General features: G+C 35.9%; 1 protein-coding gene and 1 long non-coding RNA gene across 2 annotated transcripts; one reads left to right on the plus strand and one right to left on the minus strand.

Annotated features, from left to right (window-relative positions):
- Positions 1-3,101: 3,101 nt before the first annotated feature.
- Positions 3,102-4,382, minus strand: LOC130095723 (SCAN domain-containing protein 3-like). The gene has a single exon (XM_056262489.1). It carries the CDS (start codon positions 4,380-4,382, stop codon positions 3,102-3,104), a length of 1,281 nt encoding a protein of 426 aa, XP_056118464.1.
- A 12,992-nt stretch (positions 4,383-17,374) lies between these two features.
- Positions 17,375-19,683, plus strand: LOC130099769 (uncharacterized). Its single transcript, XR_008808455.1, has 3 exons — positions 17,375-17,757; positions 18,787-18,952; positions 19,054-19,683. It is a non-coding gene; the product is annotated as an uncharacterized LOC130099769 (long non-coding RNA).
- The last annotated feature ends 1,879 nt before the right edge of the window (positions 19,684-21,562 follow it).

Below are 21,562 nucleotides of genomic sequence, written 5' to 3' on the forward strand. Positions count from 1 at the left end.
AATGCATGCCCAAAGTTGTGCAGCCATATAGTTTCTCTTGATATCAGCATGTTCACAGGTGTTTTTTTTTTTTTTTTTAAGGGACAAGATGCCACTGATGAGTCCTGCTGACTTCAACATTCACAGGAGACTGTACATGAACATGGTAAAATGAAAAATCAAACACCTTTGAAATGACAGGCATGTACTATGTTTCAGGAATAGGACAATGCTGTGTGACTGTGCAAGCCTCTGTCTTTATATCAGTTTGTTTACTAATGTGCTTTTTTGTCCTTTGTTGTGTATCTTTGAATTATGTTGTGTTGTAAATAAATCCAAACAATCTAAAAGCCATTCTTTTTTAAATCTCCTCATTCTTTGTGCAAGGCTCCTCGTAATGATATGGCCTGATACCACCTAATAGGGCCATTATGGGAGGGTCTTTGTCTTTCTCAGGTGTGAAATTCCATACATATTAATGAGAGATCACGCCTCTTTGCATAAAGCTTTCTCAAACAAAACACGTCATACACATTCTAAAAGACTTTATTGACTTATCTGAATGAGTAGTCAGGATGATTCTCACATAGTTTTGGAGCAAATATTCTAGACTATGTGATACAATTTTCAAAAGTCTTGTGAAGAAATAATCAATATGTGTTTTGTGGCCTTATTTCAGAAACTTTTATTTTTAAGTTTTTCAATAACCATGCATAAATAATATTCTCTCAAAAATACAAACATGTACATACATGTTGCTCACAGATTATGGTAGCCCCGTTTGTGCTATATAGAGTGAATTTACACCTTTGCCATTAACATGTTTATAAATAACTGAAAAAAGCACAAATGTCAGTGCATGTCAAAACATCCCAAGGGCCCCAAAAACCCCTTGGTCCCCAGAGGGTTAAATTAGCAAATCCACCTGGATAAAAACTAGTAATTTTCTTATAATCAGCTAAATTCATTTGATTAGCACCTTAAACACTGTTATATTTTGCTGTACAAAAGTAGTGCTTGAAAAGAGTGAAACGCATTGTGATGTGAGCAAACTGTTCATTATTTGAAATCAAGGCAAAGGTTTGAAATAATGGTGATATCGATTTGAATTCGTATCACCCTTCACTTCATAAAGTAAGAGATCTGCAATGTTGTCTCTTGTTTAAATTTTCTCAGTATGTCCGGCAGATTCTTACAGGCTTACATGATGGCAAGGAAATTGTTGAGAGCCTTGATGAAGATAATGTCATCACAACTAGTCAGAGACGTCTCCTCGTCCGTATCTTGGTGTCGTACCTCATTGAGAAGTTTGGAGAGAAGTATTTTTTTTTTAATATATAGAATAGGTTTCCTGTTAAATACAGCAACATTCTCATTTTGAAATTGAATTAACATATTTCAACATAAGTAACAAGTACAACATGTACTTTCATTTTACTTAAATTTAAAAAAGCTTTTTCTGTTTTACAGTCCTACATCAGAAACCAAAAAGGCACTGGCATTGGGTTTGGTTCAGTCATTTGCCTGTTTGAAAGACTCATCAAGCAGTGGCAGCGTGAGTGTTTTTTGAAAAAATGTCATTGAGAGATTTATTTGGGTTGTCATGATCCTCAAACTGATTCAGCTTGATTTTTTTTTTTTCAAGGTTGGAATCCAATTCGATTCTCAATTTTAACCTTACTTAGTTAACTAGAGTCAGCCGAGGGCTCTATAACAGGCCCCCTTCTGTTTTTGCTAGATTTCCAATTTAGATCTCCTGTTTCTGGCGAATCATCACCAAAGAATAGACACTTGGGTTCGTACATGTGAAAATTATTGTCCCGCAGCTCCTTGTAAATAAATAATTGGGAATTTGAGGCTTTATAATTTGGCTGGAAGTCACAACCTCGACACACTGTTGTTTTTGGCAACAGAGCGTGGAGCAGCATACATTGAGCGTAAAAGCTAAAACAGTCAGTTAACAGACAAAATACAGCTCACTCCTCCTTGAAACATATCTGTGCTGTTATGCACCAAGCAGCAGGAACAATAATTGATCTAGGACAGACAGACAGACGTTATTTTGTCACTTATTGGGATGAATATGCTAGCTGTAGCCATTTACATCCACTCTTTGTGCTAAGCTAGGCTAGGGGTGGGTGCGTCAAACAGAGTTACAGCATGCACGGAGATGAAAAAGGCATGTATGGACTTATCTAACTCTGGGGGATACGGTGAATAAGCTTAAGTCCAAAAAAGTCTGCGTGTTCCTTTAAGGTTTGCCTTTCAAATAAGTATGAGAATATGGTTAATTATTCCCTCTCCCCCAGGGCCATGCTCAGACCTGCCCTTCTGAAACCCCAACACCTAAAATGGTACTTAAAGGCTGCAGGGAGGGTCATCCCATGCAGTACGACCACATTGTCATCATGTTGGATGGCCAGTCAATTACAGAGGAGAGTGAGGACATCTCAATGGCATTGGGCCTCGTCCTTTGTGTATATTTTCTGTTTGGGATCCAGTATCCTAAAGCAGGGTTTCTCAACCTTTTGCCTACTGCGACCCACTTTTTTTTCGTATGCCAGTCATACGACCCACTAAGGCTGGAAATAATTTTTTTTTTTTTTTTTTTTTAAAGGGACAATGCACATCAATTGACATCACTCAAAATGTAAATGCGCCAGAGTTAGCAGAAAAGCTATCATCTGTAGTCCCTTGGCAGGTCAACACATCATATTCCATTAATAAAAAATAAAAAAAGAATATATGAGAAATATAAACAATTAAGACAGAAGAAAAAAAAGGAGATAAAAGAGAAAGAAGCAAATAGAATAAATAAGTACAAGGGCAATACCTGGGATAAGGTAAACATTAACTGAAATGCCTCTTAGATATATAGGCTACTACTCCGTCTGCCTATGTTTATTATAATTAATTTCACAAAAACACAGAAACATTTTCAATAGACAAGACTATGAGGCAAACAGATTTTTTTTTTTTTTGCTCAAGTTAATGTGACACTTGGGACTGCCGCTCTGAAATAATCATATCCAGACGCGGTGGAATTTGGGAAATTGCGACTCGTAGCGTCGCACACAAACTAGCTGTTGTCAGCCTATTCCTGCTTTTTGTTTTCGTTGCAGTCACTGTTGAAATTCCTGATTCGCAAAGATAGGTAGTGCTAAATGGCAAGAGAAACTTCGTTGCACGTTCTGCGAGTTCAGGATTTCGTGTCTGGTCTGAATCCAGAATGAGCTCAGGTCTGTTTTGCGAAAAGCAAGCTGCAGGCTTCCGTCAGATGCAAGTTCCACTAACTGTGTTTGCAAATTAATGGGGAGTACAACATCCACATCACTTGGATCTACTGAAAAAGGATCGCGAATCCACGCATTCCCAACTCTTCGGTCGTTGGGGAAATAATCAGAGAATTTCTGTGTTAATCTGGTCAGGTGTTCCCGGACAATTCTCTGTATGTCGGTGCTGATGTGAGGGAATTCCTGCAGAACATCAGTGAGGTTAGGAAACATGTCAAAAATGTTCTCCTGCACTCTCTTCTCCCACAATACCAACTTCCGTTTGAATGCTTCAATTTTGTCAGCCATCAAGAAAACACTGTTGTTTCTCCCCTGAAAGGATAGGTTTAGCTGGTCAAATATATCGGACATGTATGCCAGTTTCCTGAGAAATTCAGGCTCCGTATAATGCTTTGCCAGGGGAGACCGTTTCTCCTCCAGAAATGTGTGCACCTGCTTGCGCATTTCGAAAAGACGATTAAGAGCTTTTCCTCGCGAGAGCCACCTAATTTCACTATGATATAACAACTGGCGGTGGTCTGATTCCAGCTGGTCGCACAAAATTGAAAACAAGCGGGAACTGAGAGCACTGTTCTTCACTAAATTAATTGTTTTGACAGCAATGTCCATTACCTCATTTAAGGGCACTGACATTTCTTTGGCTGCAAGGCTTTCACGGTGTAAAAAGCAGTGAACCCACGTCGCCTCGGGTGCTCTGTCCAAAAAATTTCTCACAACACCACTATGTTTGCCTGTCATTGCGGCTGCGCCATCCGTGCAAATACCTACGCAATTTTTCCAAACCAGGCCATTCTTTGTGAAATAGTCATCAAGACAATTGAAACACTCATCTGCTGTCGTCCGTGTCGAGAGCTCATTACACATCAGTAGATCCTCATGTGTTGCACCTTCGCAGTTGTAGCGTACAAATGCAAGCAATAAAGCCATCTTTGAAATATCTGTTGATTCGTCGATTTGAATGGCAAACAAGGGGCTTGCTCGCACTCGATCCAAAAGTTGCGTTTCAATATCATCGCTCATGTCTATAATCCGTCTGGAGAAAGTGTCGTTGGAGAGTGGGATTTCTTTTATTTTGCTAGCAGCACTTTCCCCTAGTACCTCGCGGCACATGTCAACTGCACATGGGATAACTAGCTCTTCACCAATATTAAATGATTTCTTAGCACGGGCGATATGGCCAGCTGCCAGATAACTTGCCTTCAGGGTGCTTTTTGAAGCTATTGTGAGCGACACAATACTATTTTGCTGTCTTTTAAGTAGGTCTCGCTTTCGTACAAAGTAATCCACAGGTTTACCCACACATGTTGGATGTTTAGTCTGTAGGTGACGTTCAAGTTTGGATGGCTTCATGGACTCATTTGCCAAGACCTCACCACACTCGACACACTGTGGTTTTTCATCCGAAGAAGTAAATCCATATTTAATATAGTCCGGGTTGTACTTGCGTTGTTTACATTTTGCTGCCTTTGAAGTTGAAGGAGTTTCCGAACCTTCTGCTTTTTTTCTTTTAAAAAACGGATGCATTTTGTCAAGCTAACAGACCGTGGCTGCGTATAATTTAATAATAAGGTCTGGCATAGCAGGTAGGGCTAGTAACATTATGTAAATAGAGTATGACCTTGTCCAATAAGAGCCTTTCGCGGCAATAATAAATTATTTTGATAGGATAGTTGAAATACAGCGTTAGAAGCCACGGCAATAATGAAGACAGTACGACATTCGAAAATCAGATTCATTGGAGGACTGGCTATGTTTACAACTTTTGTTTCAATCTGTGCGCATTTATATGATTAGGTGTTAAGGCTTTTTAGTCCGATTGAGCCGCCAATGCGTTTACTAACGGATTATTTTGTTGCACTTGCACGTATTGCAATGAGCCTATTGTGAAGCCCACTGATTGGCTGTGGTAGTGAACACTGAAGTCTTGCGACCCCCTACAGAATTATCAACGACCCACTTGTGGGTCGCGACCCACCGGTTGAGAAACCCTGTCCTAAAGGACTGAAAAAGACACGGACCTTTTTGGAGTGCGTTGTTTTAAAAATGAAGGATGCAGCTGGACTTCCTGTCACGATTAAAAGGGTGTACAACTCAATCTGTGCATAGACCAGAGTCTCTCTCTTTTTCTCTTTTCTGGGCCTCTTCCAGTTCCAATTTCTATTTTTTTTTTTCAGAGTATACAACTCCGTTAGCCAGTGTTAATGTTAAAAAGCATTGATTATATTTGCAACTGAAATAAATTATTTAAACTGTTTTGAAAGTGTAATGTATTTTGTTTCTCAGTAAGGTTTTGTACAGGATTTTGAATCTTTCAATCCACGATTTGGTAAGTAAAAGTGTAATTTAGAAGAATATATTGACTCATCAATTGTAGTATCTGGGATGATAATGGCCCCTACTACCTCAAAAAAAAGGGGGGAAAAAGGTTCTATATAGCACCATTTGACAAATGTGCTATAAAGCTTCTTAAGTGCCATACAGTACCAAAAGAGGTTCCAAATAACCACTGTTGAGCACCATTTTTATTGAAGCAATTGTAAACAATCAAGGTTTTATATGGCACCTCTTATGGTTCTATATGGCACCATTTGACAAAGGTGCTGTGTAGCACCTTTAAATATAAGTGCTATGGTTCCCCTATGATTACAAGCCAATGGTGCTATTTAGCACCATTTTTGTTTAGAGTGTATGTGAGAATCATCCTGACTACTCATTCAGATAAGTCAATAAAGTCTTTTAGAATGTGTATGACGTGTTTTGTTTGAGAAAGCTTTATGCGAGGAGGCGTGATCTCTCAATATGTATGGAATTTCACACCTGAGAAAGACAAAGACCCTCCCATAATGGCCCTATTAGGTGCTATCAGGCCCTATCATTACGAGGAGCCTTGCACAAAGAATGAGGAGATTTAAAAAAGAATGGCTTTTAGATTGTTTGTATTTATTTACAACACAACATAATCCAAAGATACACAACAAAGGACAAAAAAGCACATTAGTAAACACACTGATCTAAAGACAGAAGCTTGAACAGTCACACAACATTGTCCCATTCCTGAAAAATAGTACATACCTGTCATTTCCAAGGTGTTTGATTTTTCATTTTACCATGTTCACGTACAGTCTCCTGTGAATGTTGAACTTAGCAGGACTCATCAGTGGCATCTCCTCCCTGTAAAAAAAAAAAAAAAACACTAGGGATGCACGATGATATCGGGACAACATCGGTATCGGCCGATAAAAGCTTAAAATGACCATCATCGGCATCGGCCGATATGAATATTTCTGCCGATGAGCCTTGCCGATAGGGTGGCGTGTTTCCTATGCGCACGTGACGCGAACGAAGCATGAGCGCCAGCAACTTAAACTTCCAACTAGGGGTGTGCGTCTCACGGTTTTTGATTGATGTCTCCACGATCTGCTTTTGAAGAAAAATCATAGTATCGTGTAGGGCTGGGCGGTATGACGGTATATATCGTTACCGCGGTAGAAAATGTCAACCGTAACGGATTTTTTTATTCCGTGTATACCGCGACATGCAAATAAGTGGGCGTGGTAAACTCGCGTCCAACGTGCGTGAGACTGAAACACTGAGAATTGTAAAAAGAAACACGGAGAAAGCAGATCAAGAGGATCCACAAAGGAATGACATTTTCTAAAGGGTTGTTGTTGTTGTTAACGTGATATTTTCGGGGGGAAAGGCGCAGCAGTCACTAGAGCAGTGCAGCACCCAGGCTACAGATTAGTGCATGCACGCTCGCAACGGGGAAAGCTGGACAACAACAGTTCATCAATATCATAACGAATAGAAATAACCTTAAATAATGTATAGTTATCAGCATCTTTCCGTCTCTTATAGTTTTAAAACACGCAAACAGTTTGCCGCCCGTGGTAATGTGTAACCTGCTTGTTAAAGTGAATGTGTAATCCTGTAGCCTATCTGAGGCAAAATTACTAAATATGCATCGCGAGTTATATATTTCTAACTCCAAACAATTGGCCACTGAACCAGCTGATAAAATCTTCCTTTGATTCGATACGTGATTACAACTTGACACTCAAATTAACCGATCGCATTTTACTGATGCAGAAGACGCGCACGCGCGTGCACACGCACTGAGGGAGCGCGGTGTTCACCGGGCTATGGTCAAATAATGACGCAGTTACAAGGTGTGTATAATTTAAACTAGGCTACTTTGTCAACACTAACAGTAGCTGCTGTTCGGTTTTCAAACTGCTGCTCTCCTTCTAGTCACTTCTGAACTTCTATTGATTAAAGCGCAGGGTGACGGGTTGCCAGATATCACAAAAAGAGCAAAACAAGCCCCTTAAAAACGCAGTGTAGCCTAAGCAGACATGGCAAAAATGTACCGGGGAACACATTTAAACATAACTAGTATTACTATCCTACAAAATTAAAAGGAAATAACTAATTTATCATGAATAGAATAGTTCAATATAAAATATTCAGATATTATAAACTGATTGATGAAGTAAAGCATAACATGAGATTGAAAAATTATTCAGAAACACTTTATTTAAAGTTTAATTGCACCTATGAGTTGTATTTAATATCAATCAGTTGGGGGCAGTTCATCTAAAAGTTGATGAGTGTGTTTTGTTTATATTTAGCTATCTAAATAGTTTACCAAAGAAATAATTTACCAAATAAGAGAAACAGAAAACAATGTGAAGTACTTTTTATTTCTAAAGTATTTGGGTTTATTTATTATACGAAGCCCTTTTTGACGATTTTTCGAGAATAGCTAATAACTATATCGTGAAATATATCGTTACCGTGAAATAAAATTAGTCATACCGTGAAATAGAATTTTGGTCATACCGCCCACCCCTAGTATCGTGCATTCTATCAGTTCAATTCTGGCGCCTTCATCTCAACATACTGTACAACGCGACGTACATTCACATCACATCAGATGTAAACGCAGAGGTAGAGTTACACTCACGGTCACGGGACACCGCAATTCACAAAAGTTCATTATTTGCATGTGCGTCAAAGTCTTGCTAGGTAAACATATCATTCACGTGCTGATGCGCTGTTCTAACATCCGCTTTTCTGAGCGCGTTACACCCGACGCTCGCAGGAACTAAAAGCCTGTCACAGAGTCTGCATACTGGACTAATCTTTCGAGTCTTATTGCGCTGATACTGTCAAATACACACACGGTTTACATAAACAAAGTTGGTTATGTCTAAAGTGAAAGCAAACAGAGAAAATCTGCTTGTCAAATGCGTGTATATTAGACGCGTCGCGTGCAGTTCTTAAAGAGACAGTATAATATGCTGCCGCTTGTCCTTAAAGAGATACTGCACCCAGAAATAAAAATTCTGTCATTATTTACTCACTCTAATGTTGTTCCAAACCTGTATTCATTTCTTTCTTGTGCTTAAATATACTATGGAAGTCACTGAAGTACAGCAACTGTTTGGTTAGCCACATTCTTCCAAATAACTTTTATGATTTCAACAGAAGAAAGAAACTTGAGAGAGTAAATGATGACAATTTAAATTTTGGGGAGAACTATCTCGTTAATGTTAATAAAACAACAAAACACAAAGAGGAAATCACTCACTGCTCTTGACTGAGAACTTTAATAGAAGCTTTAATAAGCTTTTTTTGCACTTAAAAAAAACAAACAAATATATCGGTATCGGCATCGGGCAAAATTAGTCTGAAAATATCGGCTTATCGAATATCGGCCAAAATCCTATATCGTGCATCCCTAATAAACACCTGTGAACATGCTGATATCAAGAGAAATTATATGGCTGCACGACTTTGGGCATGCATTGTAGATTTTTCTGGTTAAAATTGCGATTCAATTATACACACACACACTGCTTAATAAGTGAACACACCCATGCTAAAGTTGACTAAAAAGAGGAATAAAAAATCTTATTACCTTAATTAAAAAATGAGAAAAACTCTAAGTTTTAGACTGCAGTCAAGCCAGCCTCCACCTCGAAATGAGCGGTCAAACTAGCCGCCCCTATATTTCTCTATGCGCTTATACACTAGGTATTACGGTAAGACCGTCAACCATTCTGAAACCATTCAGTCAACCATTCTTCCAGCGAAGGCTATTTCAGTTAGTCCGTCCGTCTGTCTGTCTGTCTGTCTGTCTGTCTGTCTGTCTATCTATCTATCTATCTATCTATCTATCTATCTATCTGATGTTGTTTTACAAAATAAGAGCCCCCAAAACTCATATATTAGGCCTACCTGTTGTCTCCATACATTCAGAAAATCATAATAATAAAAGTCCTAATTTCAACAGACCAATTCCACCTCAGATGGAGAGGACACCTTGTCAACGTGTCCCCTGCAAAGTTTCAGGACATTCTGATGTTGTTTTACAAAATAAGAGCCCCCAAAACTCATATATTAGGCCTACCTATTGTCTCCATACATTCATAAAATCATAAAAATAAAAGTCCTAATTTGCACAGACCAATTCCACCTCAGATGGAGAGGACACCTTCTCAACGTGTCCCCTGCAAAGTTTCAGGACATTCTGATGTTGTTTTACAAAATAAGAGCCCCCAAAACTCATATATTAGGCCTACCTGTTGTCTCCATACATTCAGAAAATCATAAAAATAAAAGTCCTAATTTGCACAGACCAATTCCACCTCAGATGGAGAGGACACCTTCTCAACGTGTCCCCTGCAAAGTTTCAGGACATTCTGATGTTGTTTTACAAAATAAGAGCCCCCAAAACTCATATATTAGGCCTACCTGTTGTCTCCATACATTCAGAAAATCATAAAAATAAAAGTCCTAATTTGCACAGACCAATTCCACCTCAGATGGAGAGGACACCTTCTCAACGTGTCCCCTGCAAAGTTTCAGGACATTCTGATGTTGTTTTACAAAATAAATGGCCTTCAATACTTCTTTTTTCTGTCATTGATGATAAAAAAAACATTAATTTGTCTGTTTTTCTGTTTCTGTTACAACAGTGCCTAAGCAAGTGCAGATGATGTAAATTACACCGTTGCAGTGTCTTCCATGATCTCAAGTTGAACAATTATATCCTCTCAGTTGTGAACAAGGCCCAGAAGAGACTTTTGTTCATATTCCCTTTGTGCTTGTGTCTATCCATTAAAAATATTAGTTGACACAAATCTCTCAGTGGTGGACATTAATTTCTGCAATATAAATGTCACTGTTTGTCAGTCGAATATTACTTACTTTCCTTACTTTTCCCACTTATGTGGCAAAAATTTCTAAAATCCAAAAGAAGTTCTTACGGATGATTTTTTACTCGTCTAAATATGCTCCTTCAGCACCACTATTTCTTAGATACAAGATTTTACCAATTGAGAATGTCAATGTTTACTTATCATGCTTATTTATTCATAAGTTTATTTACAAGAGAGAAGACTTTCCAACAACTTTACAACACTTTTTCACTTTAATTTCAAATACTCATATCCATCAAACAAGGCATAGTGCAATAAATCTTGTCTTACCGTTTTCTAGAACTTCAGGCTACAGTATAAAACTGACCTCAGCTTTAGAGGTCCTCAATTATGGAGTAAATTAATTTTGTCCCTAAGATCTATGTCTTATTTGTCTGTCTTTAAAAAAAAACAGTTGAAAGACCTTTTGATTTTATTATGACTGCATCTGGTTATAGTTTACTTCACATGTTGCTCTTCCCTTTTGATTTTCTTTTATCATAACTCTTCAACATCAACTTTCAGTTAAAAGGATAATCAGGTTTCTGATAAAATGTTTTTTCCCTTTTTTATTATTCAATTTATCTGTTTGCGGGACTTTATCTTGTCTTTTTCTTCTTTTTTTGTTTGTTTTGTTTGGTTGTTTATTTATGTAAGTGGAGTGGAGCTCATAAACCCAAGTGGGTTTCGTTCCCCTCTTGTAGTAATAATAATAATAATAATAATAAATATTGGTGCAACACTGTTTTTAATGTTTCTTCATCATGCAAATGTATTTCTTTATGTCCTTATTAGCTTTCTTCTATCTTTCTGACTTTTACTCACAAAACATCATATAATAAACACATATCCATGCTCTACACAAATCAATTATGCTGTCCTTGGTGCTGAAGTAGCTACTCAGTTTACTTTTGCATGTGTTCCTTATTTTGATTCTTGTGATTCTCCCAATCTGTTTTGTGATGGATATTTATTTTTTAAACTACATAATTAAAGCATACTGTTCATATGCTTAATTAAGGAAACCACTGTTATGGTTTTATGCATATGCCAATTTGGACTGGTGGTAGCTGTTGACCACCAGAGGGGGGCATAAAAAATCGTTTCAGGATTGGAAGCTAAATGATGGTAAAAGTGGTAAATTATTTTAAAAAAAATTTTTGGGGGGGGGGGGCTGGTAATTTGATTAGTTTATTACTAAAATTGCTCACTTAACATTACAGTTTGTAAATGTACATTTAAATATATATATATATATATATATATATATATATATATATATTGCAAATTAAAGCAAAAAAAAAAAACTATAACAATACCAGAGAACAGAAGAGAAAAAAATAAGATGAAATAAATAAATAAATATAATATAATATAATAACAATAAGAGAGGGGTTACCGACATCAAAATAGATTGCATTAGGTTATACAAAACAATTCAATATTACAATTTGTTAAAATAACAAATTAAAGGTTCTTTACAATAGACTCAAGAATATTATGTGTTTTAGAAACCTTAGAGTTTAAAGGTTTTGAAAGATATTTAAAAGAAGGAAAAAGAGAGTTTATATCAGGTGAGAACATTCTAAAATCCGGCTTACAATGAATGGTTCTGGCTTTGTGAAGATGAAACTTGCCCAGAAGACAAAGCAAAAATACAGTATAATTAAAAAAACATAATTAGAATGAAAATCTGATAAAAAAAAGTTATAGAATTTGAAATTTTTACCAATTTGTTGCAACTGCAAAAAAAGTAACAAGGTAACATCTGACCAGAAAGATTTAGAAAATGGGAATTGATTAAATAAATGTAGAATAGATTCTTCTTCAATATTGCAAAAGGAGCATAAAGAAGAAACATTCTCAGAAAACCTGCTCAAAAATAGGTTACAAGAGTAATATCTATGAACAGTTTTGAAATGTAGTTCTTTTATTTTATTAGGAATAAAAAGATTGTGAGAAAAAGCCCATAAGTAATTCAAATCAGAGTTTAGATAACAGATACTCTATTTAGAACAAGCTTTAGGAAGAATTCTTGAAGTTGAAGAAAGAGCATTCCTAATAAAGAAGTTGTTGCATTTTTTATCTAATATATTAACATCACTGAATGCAAGAATAAACTTGTTTAAACGGTTGTAACTTAAATGCGCTTTAAACAAGGTTCTAACACTTACAGGAATGCTTTCAGTCACCTTATTAAAATCTCTTACAGAAATCATAACACTTTTTAGGGACATACAATCATAAGGAAAGAAGGTCTCCTTGAGCACTAAACAAATCAGAAACAAAAAGAATATTTTGATCCACCCATTCTTTGAAAAAAAAGAGACTTGTTACCACACAGTAAATTTTCATTAATCCAAATAATACACGTGTGTGGGGAGAAATTATGTTTGAAAGCAATCTTCCAGGACTCAAGAGCTTGTTTTTTGAAAATTTGAGAGTTTAATATGTAATTTGCTGCACTTAAAATTACAAGATAATAAGAATTTAAGGTCACCACATTGTTTAAAGATTAAATTAGGGATCCAAAACTAGGGTAAACTATTGTTCGAAATACAATACTTAATCAAGTTAATTTTGAATGTCTGGTTAATAGTTTGAAAATATAAAGCGTTAAGACCCATCCTCCTTGTAACTTCTTATCAAAGATTTTCATTTTTTACTTTTTACTTTTTACTTTTAACTTGTAATAAAATAAAATAAAACATTTAACTGCAACATTTTCCGTTGAAAACATAACAGCAGCAGTAATGCAAAATTAAGTAACTTTGATTATTTTACCATTACAAATATATCTTGAAAATAAAAGATATTTTATTACAGTACTGTCTACCTGAGAGTTGACCTCTATGATCGCCATAATATTCTTATTAAATGGTTATTATGTCTAAAGTATATATGTTTAAAATTACACTTTGCAACGTAGTGCAATGTCAAAACAGCAAATATGTTACCTGATACGTTTTAAACAGGCACCTGCGAGGCCTAATGCACCTACACTGACAAAACAACCGTGCGATGACAGTAAGCTATTGCTGTTTCTTGATGAACAACACAAACCGTACTTGCACCATCTGATGACTGGAAAGATGCCGAGGAAGAAAGGGTGACTGCATATTTTTATTAAATATAGAATCCCCATTTACTATAAACACCTGGATTTATTTGCACATTGAGTAACCTTACTCATCACCGTAATTTTTTTGCCATTTTTTTTTGCCACACACACCATTAGCCATATGCATGTTAAATCAATTAGCCTTAGCACAATTCAACAATCTATTCTAGGCTAACATGTTATTTCTCTGATGTCTGTCTAATGTCATGCAATGTTTATTATACAGTAAAGTGTCTACTGAATACTAAAAAGGAAATGTTTTACTTAGGGCAGTCTTTGGTTTTACTATCAATTACAGTGCGAAATTAACAATACGATTACAGGCAATCATCAAAGAAAAACTATTCAAGTCAAGTCATCTTTGTTTATATAGCGCTTCCTACGGATTTCAAAGTGAATACAGTAAATTTTATAGTGAAAATATGAAAGTCAAAGGACAGATATTGTTTGGGCTTTACAGCAACTCTAAAAAATTATTGTCTATGTAAAGTGAGTTTAATTTTTTTTTTCAAAGGAGCAAATGAGCAGCGCAAATGAGTAGCCTAGCCTACTATTAACACTGTAGTAACTACTGTTTATTAACAAAAAAATTGAATTATTAGGTTTAGATTTACGAATTATTAGGCTATATGTTATAGTCGGGTTAGTAGTTTACTGTTATCTAATCCTTGAGGACTAAACTGTAGGTTCATAATTTATGTGTAATGTTTAATGTAGGCTATAATTTAGTATAAAGTGAAGATCATGGTGTTAACCTAATAACAATGACTCAAATATTACAAAATTACTATATATTTTGAACATTATTTTAAAGAGAAACACCTGAGAATTCTTAAATACAATCTGAAGTCATTTAAACTTTTTTTGTGTGATGTTTTCTCTTTAATATACAGATTATAGACAGTCATTATAAATGGGCTTATTATATTTTATAAGTTTATTAAATTTACATCAATGATGCATTATGTATAAAACACAAGTATTATGATCCTGTTTATCCAATTTTTTATATGTAATTAATAGATTAGTAATAAATAAATAATAGTAATTTTCTAAATGTAAACTACGACACGGCAACGTATTGTTAGAAATTGTTTTATCTTGTTTGTTAATAGTAGTTACTTTAATGTCAAAAGTGTGTAATATTCATTTATAAATGGTTTCTTCAGAACAGTATTCTACATTTTTACAGCAATGATATTTATTTATATTTGTGTGTGTGTGTGTGTTTCTGCGTGTTTGTGTGTGTGTGTGTGTGTGTGTGTGTGTGTGTGTGTGTGTGTTTGTCATCCTAATTTCTTCCTTTTTTGATTTTAACCAGAGTACACTCATTCAAGTTATTTGGGGTGAGTAATGCAATTAACTATCCATCTGTGCAATTACACTTAGTTGAATAACTATGTATAACTATGTCATTTTTTTTATGCATTATTTCCCCAATAGAACAAAACCATACATATAGTAGACCATGAAATTGTGGAGACAGTTGAGGTCCTGAAAAAGAAAGTCAGCGACTATGATGATAACATTACAAATAAAGACGGCTTCTGGGGACAAGTGTGCATTGCACTTGCCATTGCAAACACTAAAAACAATCGCTATTGTTTGCAAAATGTTTTTCATAAGGTGAGCACACACACAAATATATATATATATATATATATATATATATATATATATATATATATATATATATATATATATATACTGTATGTATGTGTATAATAAATCTTGCTAATGAGATTCAATAATAAATGTTATATTGAGTTTCTCAAAGACAGATGCAGGCATGTCATATTTTAACAAGGTTCTTTTCGAAATGTTTACATTTAAACAACATTATTACATTATACACTTTGTCAAAAAGCATCAGGCAGAAAAAAACACATCTCCTCTGTCATCTGTGGCCAGTGGAAGTGCTGCTGAAGATGAGGGACACAAGTCTCCAGAGAAGGTCAGTCTTCACTCTTTGTATTCATACAGGTTGCTTGTCTTCTTCAGTGGTACAATGTCAAACATTGCTTGACTTTCTGTAAACACAGCACGCAGGATATTGCCAATCTTTAGAGAAAGTTAGTATTCACTCTTTTTCTAATTTGGTTAATTCAATGTTGGGTGCCTACTGTATATGCCTTGTCTTGTAATTGAAAGATAAGTTATGATAATAAGAATCTAGTGTTCTACATTGACTTCCCATCACATTATTCCTTTTTATTGTTAATGTTACAATTACAATATGTGAAAAAATAAGTATTTGTCCGTGTTCACGTTTGACTGCACTACTGTTCCAGAAACAAAGGTTGTAGAATTACATGTTCCAAAGTAAAAAAATAAAATAAAATAAAAATTAATTAATGGACATACATACATGTTATAGTAACATTTTATTTCTTCATTAGGGGTCTATGAGTAATACATCTGATGACGATGGATTTATAAAAATCCACTTACCCAAGAACCCATCATTCTTTTACATTGAAAGGAGTGATTGGGAAAAGCTCAAGAAGAACAGAAAAGAAAGAAGCTTTAAAGGACTTCAGTGGACAAATGTCATCTCAAAAGGTCTGAGGACCATAAACCCATACTGTTCAATTGCCTTTAAAAGGCACAAACTGAAGGTGATGGGTTCATTACATGCAAGCCCTGAATTCTCCTGCCTTGGTTACTGTAGATTTGAAGATTGCCCTGTCACAGTGACAGTTACTGTGGACAGTGAAGAGGACCTCAAGGCAATAGTAAATTACCAAGGGGAGAAGAGTATTCATAATTTAACGGAATTGAAAAGAAGACCTGTTAGGGCACACGAAAGAAAATCACTGGGCGAAGACCTAAAAAGACAGCTTCCACGAGCAATGTACCTTGAAAAATTAACAAACATACCCGAAGATGTTATGGAGTCTGGCTGTCGGGATGAGGCTCCAAGTCCGAATGTCCTGAAAAATATATCGTGGGAAGCACGAAAGAGAAGCCGGCTGCACAGTAATGAAATTATCAGTCTTCAAAAAATGATTGAGCAGAAAAAAGGCGGTCCGGATGAGGTCCTACAGAAGGTGATGTTGCACCCAAAAGGGGTTCTTCTTTGGTCACACAGGGGGATAGAAATATATCAAGAGCGATGCCGTTTTATGTATATGAGTTGGTGGTCAGGAATCCCCATAAAAACTCATCTCCACTACCTGTTGCTACATACCTTACCTGCGATCACACCACTGCCTCAGTAAATTATTTCCTTGAGGCGTTTCAGACCGATGTGGCAAGGTGTTTCGGGAAAAAGGGTATGCGGTCTCCCATCATGGTCCTGTGTGATGGGTCAATGGTGTTGATGCAGGCAATATGCCTGTCATTTGCAAAGAAAAATCTGAAAGACACCATTGACCACTACTATAACATAGCAAGTGGTCAAGGAAAAAAAGCAGATTTTGAAGTCCCTATTCTCCATCGTTGTCTCAGCCACGTTATGAAGAACGCTAAGGAAATGTGCAGAAAGTAGTAAGTTGTGTACTTGAAAAAATTACTGTTTGTGACAATCCTCTTTTACTGTCATTTTGCTAAGAGCACAATAAACTTTTTACAGATTGTGTAATGAATTACCTTTCATTAATGTGCTAGTGTAAAAAACACAACAGCAACATCTCTGTATTTTCCTAATACCAAAAAACAATAATGTTACTGGCAATGTGATCTGAACTATCAAAATGCACACATTTTCTGTTAGCTGTGTGGCTTCTGAATTCTCCTAAATTGGCTTTGCCTGTGAAATTAATAGAATAATGATCTATTTAACAAATATACAAAAGACCAGCAAATATAACATAGTGTATAACAAGTGTAGATTTGGATATAATACACACAAGTTGTACAATATATCATCTATCAACATATATCATTGAAGACCATAGTTATATTCTTGAACCTAATTATTTTTGTTACATTCCACAGTGCGCCAAACCACTACCATCTGGCCATGCACGTCTTCGGTGCACTGACAACTGCAAGCACTCTGATCGAATTAGACGACATGGTTCAAAGTGCTGCAGTTGTGTTCTCCAGTCCATCCTCGGGTCCCAATGTAGATAAACATTTCAAGAACCTGCAGTCATGGCTGCTGAGAACAGCGACATTGGATGAGACAACCGAGTCCAAAAGTGAGAGCTTTGAGGTAAATATCAATACCAAGTTTGAATTTGAATTCGAACATTTATGGTTTTAATTTGAAAAAATATGCGAAGGTATACTGTTGTTATCAAAGAAATAATATAAAGAAAAGTTAATGAAGTTAAATTTCTTGAGTGAAAATGTACTTAGATAAATGCCATGGAGTGCAGCTAGTTTACAATGATATAAAAGTGGGTTAAAATTATACATATTTGAACATTACTACCATTTAATAACATGTAATGTAAATACTCTACAATAGCAGAAGGACATTACTTAACTTTACTGTGTTTTGTAAGTGTGTGTTGTCATAAAATAAAATAAAAAATATATTTATCTGCCACTGGAACAACACAACACACCATCATTTTAGTATAACAAGACAGAAATGTATAATAAATATAAAGTCCACAACATCCACAGCCTCAAACATATGTTATGGTATGATTGTCAATTGGTAGCAGTAATAAAGCACATGATTTAGGATCATTAAGAAATTCTATATTAGATATATAAGGAGAAACTTAGCACGGCCATTTGTGACATTAAACAACGTTTGACAACTAACAGACACAGAAAAACAAGGGAGCTAATACACACACATGAAATTAGGACACTTATTAATCAGTAACCAAGCAGACAAACATATTAATGAGATGAAACAAAGAAACACATGGGAAAGCTGGGTACACTAAAGATTAACAGACAGTGAACACAGTGAAAAATATTTTTTTAAAAATAGCATTATTTTTAATAAATGTTCCTTTTATGTGTCATTGATGGTTCTTTTATGTTCATTGTGTGGTGGGCTGTGTTGTACTGCTCTCCAAAAATTTTAACTACTTATCAAAAAATTTGGGACAAAACAGCACAACCTCAACAACACATGGCACCAAGTACTGTACATGTCTGGCATGTCCTGCCCCGACATTATCAAAAGGTCAAAGGTTAAACTTGTTAAAGTTTTGTCAGTAATTTTTTTAATTTTCAAACAGACCTGTGTAATAATAACACATTGTTACATTACATTAAGGACATCGATGGAGACAACCGATTTGCAAAACGTTGCAAAGATGTAATTTCCAAAGCTCCACTGGACAGGTCTGGAGAGCCGAATGTGTATTTTTGCAGAGGCCTTATCGAGCACCTCAGCAAATACATTCTACCATATTCTGGATTGTGGACCGGCATAATGCTAGGTTTGTCATCATTAATCAATATATCTATTATCGATATAAAAATCTTGCTTGGTTTTATTCAAATCAAACACATGGCTTTACTTACATTCTTTTGTTCAAAGGGGACCTTGGACGACATGGGACGGGACCACAATATGAGCAGTGCTCTCGAAAATTCAACACGCTCAGAAAGCTTCCAAGACAAGTAATTATAATATATTTTACATGTCACGACTTTATTACTCATTACTTAATGTGTTTAACATTTACCTGTTTTTTTTATACATTTCTTAGAACATAACAGAGGACAACAGAACCCAGGGCATAATGGAGAAGAGCCAGTGGGATTTAAAACATATTAGATTTCCCTCGGGCCGCCTGACTAGGCTTGATGATTTTGTGGCCCGGTACCAGACCACTCACACTGCTCTCCTGAAGGAATATGAAGATTCCAAAAGAGTTTTTAGAAGAAAGGTTTGAATAATTTAATTATAGTTTCATTAGAAGTGGTTTGGATCAAAGTGTTTAAGTGAAAGTAAATATAAAGAAACTTAAATTTTGTATGTAATCAAATTATTTGTATTGGTATCTAAAACAGTTCTCCAAAGTTATTGAAATTATAATTGAATGCCTCCATCAAAACTTTACTTTATGCAGACATTTAGAGTGGACCAGGAAAGATGGAAAGAACGGCAGCAAAAAAAGAGGGGGAGATATGTCACACCACTCCGGAAGCCATTTCCTTTCAAAACATCTAAGAAGGTATACTGTAAATATAAAGCTGACATGCCTTACAGAATTAAAAGTAATAGCCTAATCCTAATCTAAACATTTCAGCTTTAGCTGTACTGCAGGCAATGTAATTACAGCCAATCCGAAATAGTTTACTACTTAGATATAAAACAGCAAAAGCCATTTTTACACACTACACAATTGTTACGCAATATTAATATTAGGCCTATATGTGGTGTTGGAGCTATTTCCTTGTTTTGTAATTAAGTTAATAATTAAATTACTTTATTTTGTTTCACCTTAAATAATTTGCATGATTATTTTATTGATGTAGATCCAGAATATTAATGTTGTTATTTTAGTTAATTTGAGTATTTTTGGGACTTTTATTTTGATAGTATTGAGCACCTGTTGGCAGGTATATAATGGTGGTCACATTTAAGACAGGCAGGCACTGGGAAAGGTTGTTGGTTTTTTACCAGGGAAAGAGAGGCTGCAGACACCATTTGTTTGTATGCTTGCTTGCTCAAATGGAAATAAACCGCATGAACGATATGCTTGCTTGGACATTGGACTTATTGTATCCTGCGTAAGATTCGATCTTTAAGTGCCTCAATGGCTGTTTGATTTTGAGTTTGTTTATTTTATTTTGATTTCTTGTTTGATTTAAGTTGAAGACAAATCGCCATTACATAAGTAAAAAACCCACCTTAAATGTGGACATTCATGTCGATGGACTTTGTGGAAGCTTGGATCACTTACACAAAGGAGGATTGTGGAGTAGGTTGTTGAAAACCACATCGTTGCCTGGAAAGACAGTGGCCTACGGACATCACACAAAGCTGTTCAAAAGTCGGTATGTGAAAAATGTTTACTTTGAAGCTGTATTGGAAGATGGCTTAGCTATTGGAGCATTGGATTCATTGTTTCACTGCATGAGGTTGAATATTGGAAGTCTTGAAGGTTCTGAGGGATTTTGGAGGATGTGTAGCGGTTGCGCAATACCTCAACAGAGACATTCACGTCATTCATTCATAAGAAAGCTATGTCATTGAAGTGACTTAATGCAACAAATGATGTTTCTTCGTGCTACGGCAAACAAATTGTGTGAAAATTGAGATGGACTTAAAGGGATTTGAGAACAAACAAACAATGTCGCAACAATCTGGCACATCAAGAGCGAAGAGTGACGCTCTGTCTACGCACTCTGTAAAACGAAGCGCCAAGTTCACCGAAAAAGGGTTGGCATTTTATGCAAAAACGTGCCAAGAAAAGAGGTCTTTGAAATGTAAGCAGGCTAAGAAGTACATGGAACAAATACGTGTCTTGATGGAATCCACTGACAATGTGAACTCTGTGCAATCTCAGTTGGGAAAATGCATTAAGTGTTATGAGGAAGCTAATGACACACATGAATCCTTCTTGAATTTGAATTTGCCAGAGAGTGAAGTTCAAAGACAAAATAAGTATTTTCATACAAAAATGACCATGTTCTGTGATTTCACTGAAGAAGTAAAGGGCTGGTTGTCTGAGGCTGCTCACCCATATGTACAATCAGTTGATATTGATGCTGAACATCCTGACAACCAAAGCGTAACTTCTGATGGGATTAGACCTGAGGACAGTGCATCTAACATCTCATTTGTAAAGGAGAATAATTCCAGATTACACTCTCAAGTATCAAGAGTATCCTCAACTTCATCTGCAAGGATAAATGCAGAAGCTGATAAGGCAGCACTTATGGAACGCATGACTGCATTAAAAAGGAAACACTTGTTAGAAGCCAAAGAAGAGGAATTAAGGAAGGAAAAGGAACAGTTGGCTCTGGAAACCGATCTTGCTGTAGCCAATGCTAAACTTCATGTGCTGGAAATGAATTCAAAGTGTGGTTCTAAAGGA

The sequence above is a fragment of the Rhinichthys klamathensis genome, unplaced genomic scaffold (genome assembly GCF_029890125.1).
Source record: "Rhinichthys klamathensis goyatoka isolate OS25496 unplaced genomic scaffold, OSU_Roscu_1.1 h1tg000011l_1, whole genome shotgun sequence".
NCBI lineage: Eukaryota > Metazoa > Chordata > Actinopteri > Cypriniformes > Leuciscidae > Rhinichthys > Rhinichthys klamathensis.

Coding starts and splice junctions, on each gene's coding strand:
- LOC130095723 (XM_056262489.1), bottom strand. CDS start 4,382: ATGTGCCGCGAGGTACTAGGGGAAAGTGCTGCTAGCAAAATAAAAGAA.